The sequence below is a fragment of the Vigna angularis genome, chromosome 1, assembly GCF_016808095.1.
Source record: "Vigna angularis cultivar LongXiaoDou No.4 chromosome 1, ASM1680809v1, whole genome shotgun sequence".
Classification (NCBI taxonomy): Eukaryota; Viridiplantae; Streptophyta; class Magnoliopsida; order Fabales; family Fabaceae; genus Vigna; species Vigna angularis.
This window is the reverse complement of record NC_068970.1, coordinates 49,168,473-49,182,389: the sequence shown is the minus strand read 5'-3', so window position 1 is coordinate 49,182,389 and position 13,917 is coordinate 49,168,473. Positions and strand designations below refer to the sequence as shown.

At 41.0% G+C, this 13,917-nt stretch overlaps 1 protein-coding gene across 1 annotated transcript; it reads right to left on the bottom strand.

Annotated features, from left to right (window-relative positions):
- Positions 1–12,964: 12,964 nt before the first annotated feature.
- On the bottom strand, positions 12,965–13,712 carry LOC108343971 (pathogenesis-related protein 2). The gene is made up of 2 exons (XM_052867599.1): positions 13,520–13,712; positions 12,965–13,439 (listed from the first exon to the last, which is right to left on the bottom strand). Exons 1-2 carry the CDS (start codon positions 13,698–13,700, stop codon positions 13,153–13,155), a joined length of 468 nt encoding a protein of 155 aa, XP_052723559.1. The 5' UTR covers positions 13,701–13,712; the 3' UTR covers positions 12,965–13,152.
- Positions 13,713–13,917: the final 205 nt, after the last annotated feature.

The following is a 13,917-nucleotide window of genomic DNA, read 5'->3' as shown; positions in this document are numbered from 1 at the left end:
TTCTTGGCCATTGGGGAAATGGGATTTCTTGGCCAATGGAAAATGGGATTTGTTTTTGCCAATGGAAACTGGGTCCTGCGGGTCAGCATGGGAACTAAGCTTTGCAGACCAGTATGGGAAACGGGCTTGCTGGGCTAATGTAGAAATTGAGAGATTTTTTTTTTTTTTTTTTTTTTTTGGTCAATGTGGAAACTGGGCCTTGCGGGTCAGTATGGAAACTGAGCTTTACAGACCAGTATGGGAAATGAGCTTTCTTGGCCTTTGGGGAAATGTGATTTATGAGCTGTTGTGGAAATTGAGATTTTTTTTTTTTTTTTGTGGAATCTGGGACTTGCGGGTCAGTATGGAAACTGAGCTTTGCAAGCCAGTAAGGGAAATGGGCTATTGTGGAAATTGGGATTTCTCAGCCAATGTAGCAACTGGGCCTTGCGGGTCAGTATAGGAGCTGAGCTTTGCAGGCCAGTATGGGAAACGAGGTTTGAGTGCTAAAATGGAAACAAGGGCTTGGAAACTAGTACAGAAACTAGGCTTGGTGAGCAATGCAAAAATTGATATGAGAAAATTTGATTTAGGAAAACGTTTGAAAAAACAAATGTTTTTTTTTGGTTTTATTCACTTTCCGACACGGGAAAATCCAGATCGGATCGGACCCGAGGAGAAGTAACATAGAAGGAAGTTGGACTTACCAGGCACATTGACCCAATGGATGAGATGACCTGAGCCGTGTGAACTTGTCACAAGAAGATGACAAAGAAAACACATTTTTTTTGCATTTTTCAAAGTTTATGGAATCAAGCTAAAAGAAAATCATTTTTAATTGTGTTATGAAAGGATTTCACAAGATTGAAGTAAAGACAATTTTGCAACACCACTAGACTCAATGGGCCCAACACTATTCCTCTTTTACAACCATGACAAAATCTTCAGACAAAGGTCTGAATTCCATTATTTTTTTATTTTTTGCACAAATACTTGTTCACACAAATGGAAAGGGAAATTATGAATTGAAAACACAAAATCTACATAAACAAGGATTTTTATTTTTCAGAAATTCAGATGCAGTGGTTCAGGAGAAACCACATATGATAAAGGGCCTAATGGGCTCAAAAACTGTTCATCTTTCATTCTGAGATTTTTTGTTACAAATTCAAATAAAATCACACAAGACAATTTGAACAAAAGTACAAAACATCATTCAACAGCAAAAATGTGAAAACAAAATATTTTTGACATATTTTCAAAAGAAGTAGGCTCGAGAGAAAACCACGAAGGCCATTGGGCCTAATGGGCTCGAGCACTGTTCCTTTTTTTTTTTTTTTTGACTACCAATTCAAAGAAATCACACAGGACAATTTGAACAAAAGTACAAAACATCATTCAACAGCAAAAATGTGAAAACAAAATATTTTTGACATATTTTCAAAAGAAGTGGACTCGAGAGAAAACCACGAAGGCCATTGGGCCTAATGGGCTCGAGCACTATTCCTTTTTCAATATTTTTGATTTTTTTTTTGGATTTATTCAAAATGTAGAAGAAAGAATAAAATCGAACAAAATGGCGTGATGTGAAATTACAAACATGCCAAAATAATTCTTCACTCAAATTTATATTTCAGAAGAAATGGGTTCAAAGAAGGCTAACATGACAATGAGGCCCAATGAACCTGAAAAATGTCCTTTATCATGCAAATGAAAAACAATTTTGAACACTTCAAATTTTACATCACTCCAATTATTATTTTTGAAAATTTTCCATTTATCATATTTTTTTATATTTTGTTTTATTATTATTTTTTTTAAAAAAAAAAAACGAATCATCCAAGAAGTCTGGTATTGGGCCGGATCGATCCAACAAAACCCTACCCGTTTTCAGATTTTCAAATTTTTTTTATTTTTATTTTTTTTTTTGTAAAACTCAGAAAGAAATCAGACCGACACCAGACAGTTGCAGTGACCGGAACTGTAGCTACAGTGGATTTGCTTGGCTATAAGTCGAGAGCTCCTCCGCGTTGGGCGACATTTCAGTCTGATCACTCTCTCTCTCTTGCTCTCCCTTTCTCTCTTCTCTCTATTCTTTGAGCGTCTGGATTTCTGCGAGGAGCCTCTGCCCCCGTGTGCTTTCGGAGGCGTCCCAGTGCTGCGACGAGCTTCTGTAAGCCCTTCCACTTCCAGGTAAGTCTTCTGAGCTCTTCGATCTTCTTTCTTTCCTTTAAGTTTTTGTTTTTCTTCCTTCCATCCTTCCTTCTCTGCTTTTCTGTTCTTTCGATCTTTCCTTCTCTGTTTTTTTTCGTTTTTCTTTTCCTTTACGATTTCTGGTTTATTTTTTACTCTCTAGCTTTCTGCATCTGCCTTCCTTTCTTGTTCCCCTTTCTGTTTTTTCTTTTCTACTTTCCTTTCCTGCAAGCTCTTTATTTTCTTCTGCTTTCCGCTTTGTCTGCTTTTATTTCCGTCTTGCTCTTCTTTGCTTTTCTTTCTGAGTCTTCTTTCTTCCTCTTTTTTTTAAATTTAAAAACTTAAAACACTTAAAAACACGACTGTCCTAAATTTAAGGGGTATATAGGCTGGAAACCAGACGTTTATCTCCCTTCGATTGAAGGTATGGCAGAGACAATCGGGTAGAACAACGCCACGTACCCCATAAAAACAGAAAACTTAAAAAGAAAATCTTAATTGTATGAACCGGACATGGACAATATGGACAAGGACAAAAGGACATAGATCCGTTTAGGACCCTTTTGCAAGGACCGTGAAACAGATCCGAGACCAGACACTGAAATAACAAAGACCGACCGGACAAGATAAACTTAAAAGGAAACAAAAACACATAAAGAAAACACTGAAAAAACCTTTTGTTTTATGCTTCTGTTATGTTTTTGTTCTTTTTATTTTTTATTATTTATTTTTTTTTAGAAAACTTAGAGAGGAAAGATGAGCGAGATGGAGATGGAGAGGTACACCGGTCAGCGGTGGCGACCTACTGACGATCAGGTCAGAATGATGACCAATATTTACAATTACGGGGTCACACATCCCAGCCGAGCGCAAGTCGTCGAGATCGCGTCTCGACTAAGGGTTTTCGCAGATGTCAGCGAATACAATGTGCACTGCTGGTTTAACAACCACGGCAATCGGGTCAGGCGTTGGCAAGCGGAGATAGACCCTACTGGCACTCAGTTTTCACAACTGCCGCTATATATGTATGGTAAGTACCCTGATCTCCTCCAACTTTTTTTTTTTTTTTTGAAAATTTTCTCCTCATCTTATTATTGACACAAATTTTCTTTTCTTATTTTATTTTATTTTTTTTTTGGAAAGAATACGACTGGGTGATCATGAGGGCGCTGAGGCTGCTGGACTTGTTCCCCGTTCCGATCATCATTGACGACGACAGGGACGTACGACAAATCGCTCCACCCATGCTTCTCACATTCCGGACCAGAGCTCCCTCGACGGAGCTCTCCCTCAGACCACCGCAACCAGCTCGGGAATTTTTTCGCTGAATTTCCTTTTTTATTATTTTTATATTTTCATGGTCTGTAATATTAACGATCACCAGTGATCGAACCCTGAACAATCTTTTATTTGCTTTTGTTATCTGCTTTATTTGCCTTTTTTTTTTATTTGAAATTGTGACTTTGCACTTTTTTTGTTATATCTGCTCTTTTTTCATTTTTGCATTTTTATTTTATTTATCAAATGTTAAGATCGTATGAGTGTAATCAAAATGATGTCCTTGTTCAAAATCATGTTTCCGACCTTACTGTAAATCTTGCTCTGATGATGAAATAAAATTAGATTTTGATGCTTTTTCTTTTTATTTGGTCCAAAGAAAAAAATTCTAATCGAATAAACAAAGAAGAAAAGGACCTTTGAAAAAATTTACAATGAAGGAAGATAAGGAAAATTAACTTCGAAAAATGAGAACGAGAGTAAAACTCAAAATTATTTGCATGAAACAACGAAGAAATGGGCTCAAGATAAGCCTTTGATGGAAAACATGATGAAATACACGCTGACACCACTGTAAAGATGGAAAACATGCCTCGCAATAAATTGGGGAAAATCTGACACTGCAACCTTACTCTTGATTAACAAATTTAAAATTTTCGAAAAACATGAGTTTGGTAATTTGCAAGTAAGACAAATGACTCAAGATTTTTTTTCAATTTTTTTTTCTTTTTCTGCAATACCCTTTAAGGACTCGATTTCCAGCACTGCTTTGAGAACCTTATAGTGAATGTTCACATTGAAAGTCATGGATGAAGGTGCTATATCGATGCGTATACCTCCTGGGTACTAAGACACTTCACAACATCAAATTCTCTTGTATAATGACTTATGTTTTCCTAAAGCCCAATCCATCGAACTTTAAACATCTTGAATCAATTAAAGTTTGGCTTTGCGCTGGAACACCCAACACTTTCAATGAAACCATAAGCCCTGGATCATGGAAGTTTAACAGGTTTCACGAAACCAGTAGACAAGGCCTTTTCGTAGGAGACTTGGTAGCATCACGCGTAAGATTCCTCTCCGTCCAAATCTGCTTCTGCAACTCCTCTGAATCATCTTTTAAAGAGAAGGGTTCAATAATTGAGTCACACGAGCGTCCAATTTTCTAGACGAGCATCCCAATTCTGGACGAGCGTCCACTTTCTGGACGAACGTCCTCTGCTGGACGAGCGTTTCGAGCGTTATGGACGAGCGTGGACGAGTGTCCACTTTCTGGACGAACGTCCTCTGCTGGACGAGCGTTTCGAGCGTTATGCACGAGCGTGGACGAGCATCCACTTTCTGGACGAGCGTCCACTGCGCGCTGAACGAGCGTCGCTATGGAACGAGCGTGCGCTCGCTATGTGACGAGCGTCCGCTCACTTGGCGACGAGCGTCCATGCAACACTTTCAAACTTGGCGCTTTGTCCTCATCGTGCTCACAATACTTGTCTTAATAATTTCCCCAAAGGACCATGCAAGTGGTTGTCCCTAGTTTGTTTCCTCTTTCAAATGTGTTCTCCTTGGTCTTTTGTGGGCTTCATGACCCGAGTTTGCCTCTCACGGCGGAGTGTAATACGAGGAAAGACCAATAAGGAGGGAAAATTTGTGCCACTCAAACTCTATTGTAGTTGTGGTGTGTACAAATCTCCAAGTCATTGTAAGGCGTTTAGGGCCTCTAAGATTAAGCTCATTTGTTCCTTCAGTTGCTGGATATCGACTTTCATTCCTTCTTTTTGGTTCTCCAAGATTTGTGAACTGGTTCGAGTCCTTTAGGGTATCTTAGATGTTTAGCTGTATTTTAGTTTTTTTTTTTTTAAATGAAAAGAACACACAACGCAGTTTAAAATCTCTAGTCAGAAATTATAAAGCTGTGAAAATAATTGCCCCGGTATAATTTGGAAATTAACACGAAACTGAGTCAATAAGGTGATTCATCATTCAGAAGTTCCCAAAATGCGAGACATAGGAATTCTTGGTCAACCATCGCAGGCTTTAGTCATCACATTCTTCATTTGTCTGATCAGCTTCTCGTAGTAATTGAGGAATGTTTCAATCCCCTTAGGCGGGTTGATGATTGATATTACAGACTCAGCATCAACTAAGAACTTAAGGACGTTTTCAATGGCTCCATTGGCAAGGGAAGCTAGCTGTGAGAGACTTCTCTTCCAATTCTTTTAACTTGTCCTTGTTCAACGACATATTCTTTCTTCATTTGACTCATCAATCTTTTATGTTCCCTCTTAGCTAAATGGAAACATTCCTTCTCTAGTTTTGTCATTGCTGCTTCTATCCACTGCTCATCATTTTGAAATTTCTTTTCGCAATTTGGGTAAGGGAAATTAATTACAACTTGATTGTCTTAACCCTTTCTGTGATTCATTGGCTAAGGGAAACTTTCATTAACAGTTCATGATCTTGAGCCTTTCATTGAAGCGAACAACATTGCCCCCAATTGTCTTTAACTTGATGGAACATTTCAGCGAAGATTCATTCCTCATATGATCTGCAATGTGGCGAGAGATGCAGGTGTTAGCGATCCTCTCAGGATACTCAAATTATTTTTTGCGCTAACACAGGATTGCAATTAATACAACACCTAATACCCATGAAGGGTACATTAGGATACCTCCCGCAATGATATGTAATCTGATCTATGCTGCCAAGGGACACACCATTTATCTTGTTCTTCGTTTAAACTTGCACAAAGTTGCGCCCATTCATTTGCTCTTTTCACAAGTGGTTCACAAGGAACAACCTAAGACAAGCGCAAAAGTGCCTAAAAGTCACTTCTTTTTCCAATGGTGACCCATGTTCACCTGACTGAGTACCTGTGATGGACTTTTTGTACAAAATCCAATTTTCTCACGGGTAATCGTTTACAATGTCCTTGTAATCGATTACATACTACAATAATTCGTCCATGGGGTACAGGGAATTTAAGACGTCTCCAGTCTCACGGGAAATGAACCACAAATACACCACTGGTAGACAACATAACATCTTTCCCTCTTTAAGTTCGTAACAACGATTAAGGGTCCCATAAACTTCAGCCAGGACGGGACATGGGTATATTGCCCGATTTAGTAGTATAGAGCTTTGGCCTCAAGACTTGCATTTAATATTTTCCCAAATTCTTCCCCTCTGACAAACTCACCAAATTCTTATACCCCTTGACTCAAATTCCATGTTAATTCCCCTCTTTAGCTTAAAGGCCTTAATCACAACTTTATAATTTTTGACTAGAATCCACAAAATGTGACAAGACTATAAAAAAAACAACATGAGCTAAGCCAGAAGGAAAAAGTAAAAAGGAAAAAAAATGGATAAAGAGGTATGTACAAGGTGCGTGATTTTTATTAAGCAAACATGAGGGTTATAAGAATACACATTTCCCCCTTTTGTGCCTTATCAAAGGTTGGATGACAAAAGTTCTAAGGCCAAATATATGCACTCACAAGGATAGCTTCCTAATGCTTAAATCAGGCCACTAGAGCTATGGCTCTTTTCACTGTTTCTCCACAACAGTCAGAGTAATCAACTAGATGTGGAGACACAAATGAAGAGAACAGACTCTGGCTGGGGTTCTCACGATAGCCAAACAGGAAGTATGTCCCAAATGACACCGCTACACAACCCCTCTATTTCTAAGTTGCGCTCAGACCCGGGTATAGGGCCCCACTCATGATATGCATATTGTGTGTGTGTGAAGGGAGAATGCAATTGTACACCCACAAACCCTCACCTGCAAAACAACCAGAAGATTCCCAGGCAGATATAACATGTTTTCTACCCTAGGGTTCAATATAATCAAAACAAACACACATACAATTATGACAAAAATCAAACAAAGATAAAGAAAAAGAAAGGGAAGAAAAACCACATTGAATTCGCACATCTAATTAAATGGCCTGACTCTCTGGTTCAGATCCCCAGTGGAGTCGCCATCTGTCGCAACCGGTATCGCGACGGGACGACGATCCAATAAAAAGAATTAAATATTTGAAAAAAAAAGATTTTGGAGTCGCCACCATAGTTTATTCTGGAAAACTACGGAAAAACCATAAAATGATAAGGCATGGTCAAATTGAACCAGATTCTTGGTTCGGGAGTCGGTTACGTGTAGGGAAGGTATTAGCACCCTACAACGCCTGCCCTAAGGCAGTACCTTTAACTAAATGCGCGAATGTGGATGTGGTTTCCAAAGTGTTTAACTTTCCCTTAAAATAAAACTCAAAAGAAACAAACAATATTTTTTAGTTTTTTTGGGGCCCGACAAGGATTGACCTTGCTCCTACGTATTCTCATGTGAGAAATCAGGGTTACGTAGTTCTTTTGAAAACTGTTTGAAAATTTGTTTGAAAATTGTTTGAGAAAATGATTATGGATAAATTTGGATTTTTGGGAGAGTGAGCCTGACAAGGACTGACCTTGCTCCTACGTATCTCCACTTTTGATGGAGAATCAAGGATCACGTAGTTCTGGCTAGGCGATATTGTTTGTTTGAAATTGTTGATGTTTTTAGTTTTTGATGATTTTATATTTTTTTGTATTTTTTTATTTAGGAGAATGAAAAGGTTTTTAGCACAAGGACGATGCGTGCGATCACACATGTGCCTAAACCTTTAAAACATATTTTTGGGATTTTTTTGAAGGAAGAGAAAAGGTTTTTGGCACAAGGACGATGCGTGCGATCACACATGCGCCTAAACCTTTAAAACGTATTTTTGTAATTTTTTGAAGAAAGATTATTATTATTGTTTTATTTATTTATTTTTGTGATTTTTGTTTACTATAAAAAAGTGAGTGTGTGTAATGTTTGACAAATAAATAATACAAATACAGTACAGAGGGATGGGGTTATCTTACAAGGGGATTACACAATAAAAATTAATGACCAGACAAAATAATAATATTAAGAAACTAAAGCGTAAAAAATAAAACAAGAGAAAAGCTCAATTGAATTAGGGATACAGAGATAAAAACCAGGGGTGCCAAGTGAAATTGAAGCTCCTTTGTTTGGGTCAATGTCCTTTTTCTCCAACTTTGTATCTGGGTGTGAGGACGAAAATTGGGGGTGCCATTGGGTATTTGCTTGTCTGGCCCAAAACCTCTTTTCGTTCCCTCATCAGAAATCTAGAGACCTGAAGCCTCTCTCCCGAATGAGCCAGCAAAAGGAGGGACGTGCCTCTTCCTCCAACACACATGCGCCACTGCCTCCATCGAAGCCGTGAACCGCCGTTTCCGGCGTCGCGGTTTGCTCCTATTGGGTTCATCATTGGTGGCGTATGGGGCCGTCGGGGGTATCACCAATTTCAACACAACCCTTCCTTCTTCGTTCCAAATTAACGCCACAATTCTGGGCACCTGGGTCACGCTGCTACTGTTCTTACTGAGGGCATCACCAGAACTACCATTGTCACGCTTTTCGCCCACATTTTCCACTTTATTTCATTCTCATTGGTTTCTCTTGTGGTTGTAGAGTGGAACAGGACATGAGCGGGTCATGGTTCGATTTTGGTAATGGATGTTCCGCGTGTTTAGGTTTGGATAGTTGGAAGATGAAGATGGTCGTTGGAGGTGATGGAGTTTGAAGTTGATGCTTTTGGATGGTGGGTTTCAAAATGAAGAAGAAAGGAGTGAATAGGGTGATGTTGGCTGTGAACGATGAAGGAGAAATAGTATGAAGATTATAGGTGTTGGTGATTTTGTGGGGTTAGTGATGGATGAAATTGGTTTGTGCCAGATGATGGTCGTGGAGTGAAATGGAAGGGCAGGGTAGTTGAGATGGTCACGGGTGAAGAGGTGAAAGCCCCTGTTCGTTACGGGTGTTCCAGATCAAGGTCCCCCTGCTGGAGGTGGTGTTGAATGAAGATTGAGATGGTCGTGAGGTCAATGTATAAGGTGTGGAGATGATGGTCTGAGGTGAATGAAAATGAAGGAAGATTAATGGAGATGAATGTCTATGGTATCTGGATGAAGATGAGGGTGATGAGCGGAGAAGAAAAACGGCCTTGGCAGGGTGTGTGGTTGGGAGTGATGAGCCGAGGGGTGGCAAGAGAATATGGTTGATGATATGGGTGAAGATAGGTAGCGGTCGCGGGGTGTTAACGATGGCCGTGGGTGTCAAGAAGGTTGGGTGTGATGGTTGTTCGGTAACAATGGATAGGTACGAATATTCACACAACATCTATTTAACTTAACACATGCAAACGTAGCAACAGTATGACAAAGATACGCTCAAAGACGACTAACCAAACTCAGTAAAACATGGAGCGGGCCGCATTACTTACCTCTTGAAGCTTGGTTTATCTTTGTTAAGCCCTGGGTCTTCTTCGTGGCTGGCTTTCCTCTTTCGATAAGGTGCTCCTCCCTCTGAATGCGGAGTATTGTAGTGGTCTCTCAGTCGTTGGGAGTGACGGTGTAACGTGCTGCTGGCAACACCTCTCCCAAGCACTCCTCTAGCCGTTGGATGCTCCCTGCTGGAATGTTGTAAAGCGTTTTCAATGATGGATGAAGGCTTGCTGGATGAATATAAGCGTGATGGAGCTGGAGTTGCTATGTGGATGGTGTTCGAGAGGAATACAGCAGTGATGAAGCTGGAGCTTGTGTCTGTTTTTTCGGTGAGGATCCTCGTATAGTGAGTGATGGTCGTGTAGTTAAGAGGTGTTCGTGGGTGGCTGCTGGATTCTCACGCTTCTACTTGTTGTTGGTGGCTGGACCGTGTTTCCTTTCCAAGCTGCTGTCCGTATCATCCTTCCAAGTGAAAGCTCATTTCCCCATAACCAACTGGACGGTGATTCTACTGCAATGTTGGACTCTTGAAGCTTGGTTCACTCTTTGCTAGCCTCCTGCGTCCGATCTCCTCCTCCTCCTCCTGGTTGGCTTTCCTTTGCAATAAGGTGCTCCTTCCCCCGTTCCTTTTTTTCTGCTGGAGCGGATGAAGATCGTTACTGGAAGTGAGGATGAAAATGGAGGGCTGGTTGTGGGTGTTAAGAGATGAAGATGATGATATGGGCCACCGTTGGGTGATGCAAATGGAGGGAGCAGGTGTTTTGGTGGGGGGCGAATGAATGGGTGAGGAGTTCTATGGGATGGTTCTTTTAGGAGCAGAGTGAGGTCGAACTGGTAGTTTGAGCTGGATTTTGATGAGTGAAAAGGAAGCACTGGAAAATGGAAGGATTCCCTGAATCTGTGGAGTGATCAAGAGCCAAAAAAATCTTTTTTCTTTCTCTGCTGCTTGCTTTCTTTTATAGCCAAATCTCAGAACCCGTGAGCTTCCCAATCTGTTCAGAATTCCTCCCGTGATCCTCTTTTCTTTGCATGCTGAGCAACAGTTTTTTTTGCCGTGAGAAAATAGGGTGAGGGTCCCTCAATCTTGTCTTCCTCTTCATACTGTGGACACCCTGTGCGTGTGGTTTCTTCCCCTTCTGTGCATGCTGAGCAACAGTTTTTTTTACCGTGAGAAAATAGGGTGAGGGTCCCTCAATCTTGTCTTCCTCTTCATACTGTGGACACCATGTGCGAGTGGTTGCTTCCCCTTCTGTGCATGCTGAGCAACAGCTTTTTTTACCGTGAGAAAATAGAGTGAGGGTCCCTCAATCTTGTCTTCCTCTTCATACTGTGGACACCCTGTGCGAGTGGTTGCTTCCTCTTCTGTGCATGCTGGATGGTGATTGTCTGGGTGATATAGTGGAGGCAGTGAGTGAATTGCGAAGAAGAAGATGGTTGGGATAGTTACGGAATGAGGGGAACCGAGGGGTTGGAGAGTATATTGACTGTGTATGAATGATGATAGTCGTGTGTTCGTGTTGGAGATGGTATGAGGTGGTTTTGGAGGGTGTGATTTTGGATGATGATTCCCCTCTCTCCGTTGGCTGCGGCAGTGGGTGAGTATGGATCGTGGAGGTTCCCGTGGGTGTCTTCCTCCTCTCCTTTTCATTCCCGCATGCTGTAGTGGTGTAGCCCGCTTTTCAGAGTTGCAAGAGGGGTATTACAGAAGTGCCAGATGGGTGCTCGTGGAAGACAAACTCAGGTGGGAATGTCAGCAAAATGATTCCCTTCTTCTGCAGAAAACCCATACTGTGAGTGGCTTTTCTTTACTTTGGCCGCGTGGTGTGCTTGATCATGTGCTCCCAGCAGTTACTATGATGTGGTGTGCTTCTCTTCCAGCCAGGCCTTGAATAGGGAGCTGCCCATGCTGCCAACATGTTGGTCGTGCGTCTGTTTCCAGCCATGCATCTACCTTCTCCAATAAAAAAAAATCTCTTGGAGCCTGCCAAAAATATTCTCTTCCAGAAACCCATACTCTGAACAGCTTTTCAGACTGTTAATGGTAGACAGCGGCAGCCGGAGGTGGGAATCTTCGCTGCAACGTTCAGACGAAATTTAAAAAAAACGCAACCACCACTGCTACTTTTTAGGACGTTCGGTCAAAAACGAAAACGAACGACCGTTCACCTAAACTTGACCGAACGTTCTAAACATTTTATAACCTTTTGAACGCTCGGTCAAACAGAAAACGAACGCCCATTCATATTACATGAACGAACGCTCTAACAAGGTAGGCCCCAGATCCAGGCCGAACACAAACAGTCAAGAATGAACGTTCACAAGGTCAACCAAAGAATACCGAACGCTCACAATCACTTCTCCAAAGACCGAACGCTTAAGATTCAAACCGAATATAAGACCGAACGGTGACCATGGACGCTCGCTAAACTGAAAACAAAGCCATATCAAAAACGAACGCCACTAATACGTAAGTGGCCGAACGTTCAAAACTGCACGCTAATTACCACTCATACACCAATAATGAGCGCCCAAAACCGAACGCTAATCATCAGTCGTACACCAAGACCGAACGTTCAAATGAGGATAAAAAACTTCAAAACCGAACGTTCACTAACACAAAACAAGACCGAACGGTTGATGACGAACGTCCAAAGGACCGAGCCGAACGGTCGAATTATGAACAGGTTGAAGATGACCGAACGGTTGAAACTGAGGACGAACGTCCTAAAACGGTTGAACATGAGAATTGCCGAACGTCCTATGAAACCGAATGACCGAACGGTTGAGCAAAAGGGAGCGAGCGTCAAGGAGACGCATGGTGGAGGACGATCGTTCGCAGTAGAGCAGGACGAACGCTTTAAAGTGAGGACGAACGTTTGAAAGTTGGACGATCAGGACGAACGCCTGGGGCTGAGAAATGCCGAACGTCTTCTCTCCTTTTTTATTATTATTATTATATTTTTTTATTTTATATACATTTTTTCAATTTTTCCTTTTATGAGGATAAAACAATAAAACAAATTATTTAGTCAATCCGGACAAAATTGAGCGTTGACACACGCATTGCTGCCAAGGCATTAGTTAAATTTGTATTTTCATTTACAAAGCAGTAAAATGCATCAACTTTCTTCTCATCCAATTAGTTCATTAAGACAAACAAGAAGTTCAAACTTATATGCAAATTTGCATTTCTTTATTATAATTTATGCATGAAGTGAGATACAGAGATATCAGCTTTCACCGTCTGAGGCCAAAGCAAATAAGAAAAACACTCTTACATTATAAACCAACTTAACTTAAAGCATACATTCCACACAATAAAACTCAGTACGTAATATCATAAGGTCCTTGCTCATAACTTAGATGAATTCAAGCATTGGCCAAAAGGTAAGCCTCAATGACCTTGAAAAGAGCATCACTCTTGGCTTTACCAACTTTGAGCTCATCTTCATTGGGAGGAGCATCTCCTTTGCTGTGATATTTTATGCTCAGCTTTACGACTGAGCCTCCATTGGGGCCATCACTCAGTATGGTGTCGATGGTAATCTTTTCTGCAGTGTTTGGCAATGCAGCACCTCCAACTATGCTGTAGTTGTATCCCAACTTAGCCTCGTCTATTCCTTCTATTTTGTGCAACACAAACTTTGTCTCTCCATCTGCTCATTCGTATACCAGATTCACATTAATCACTTATTTTTATAACAGAAAATGTAAAGAAAATGAAGAAAGAGAGTACCCTCAAGGAAAGAGATCTTCTTGATGGTTCCGGGGCCACCGTTGCCCTCAACGATTTCAACACTCTTGAAGGAATCAACAGCCTTTGGGACGATGTTGTCGGCGTCTTTCACAAGAGCCTTGTAAAGGGTAGCAGGAGCCACGGGAGAAGTGGTTTCATCCTCGAATGTGAAAACAGCCATGGATTCTATGTAAAATAAACTTAGTGGACAACCAACCACCCATCATGGGTCTTCCACTCTGACCATTATCTCCATTCTGCACCATCCATTTTGCTCCATTAAGTTGCCCACCATACAACTAAAATTTGGATTTTAGTGTCCACCATTTTCAGCCTACTCCACTACGTTTTGGATTGTTTTGTCTTTACTTTGCTATAAATAGAAGCACCGTGTGTGT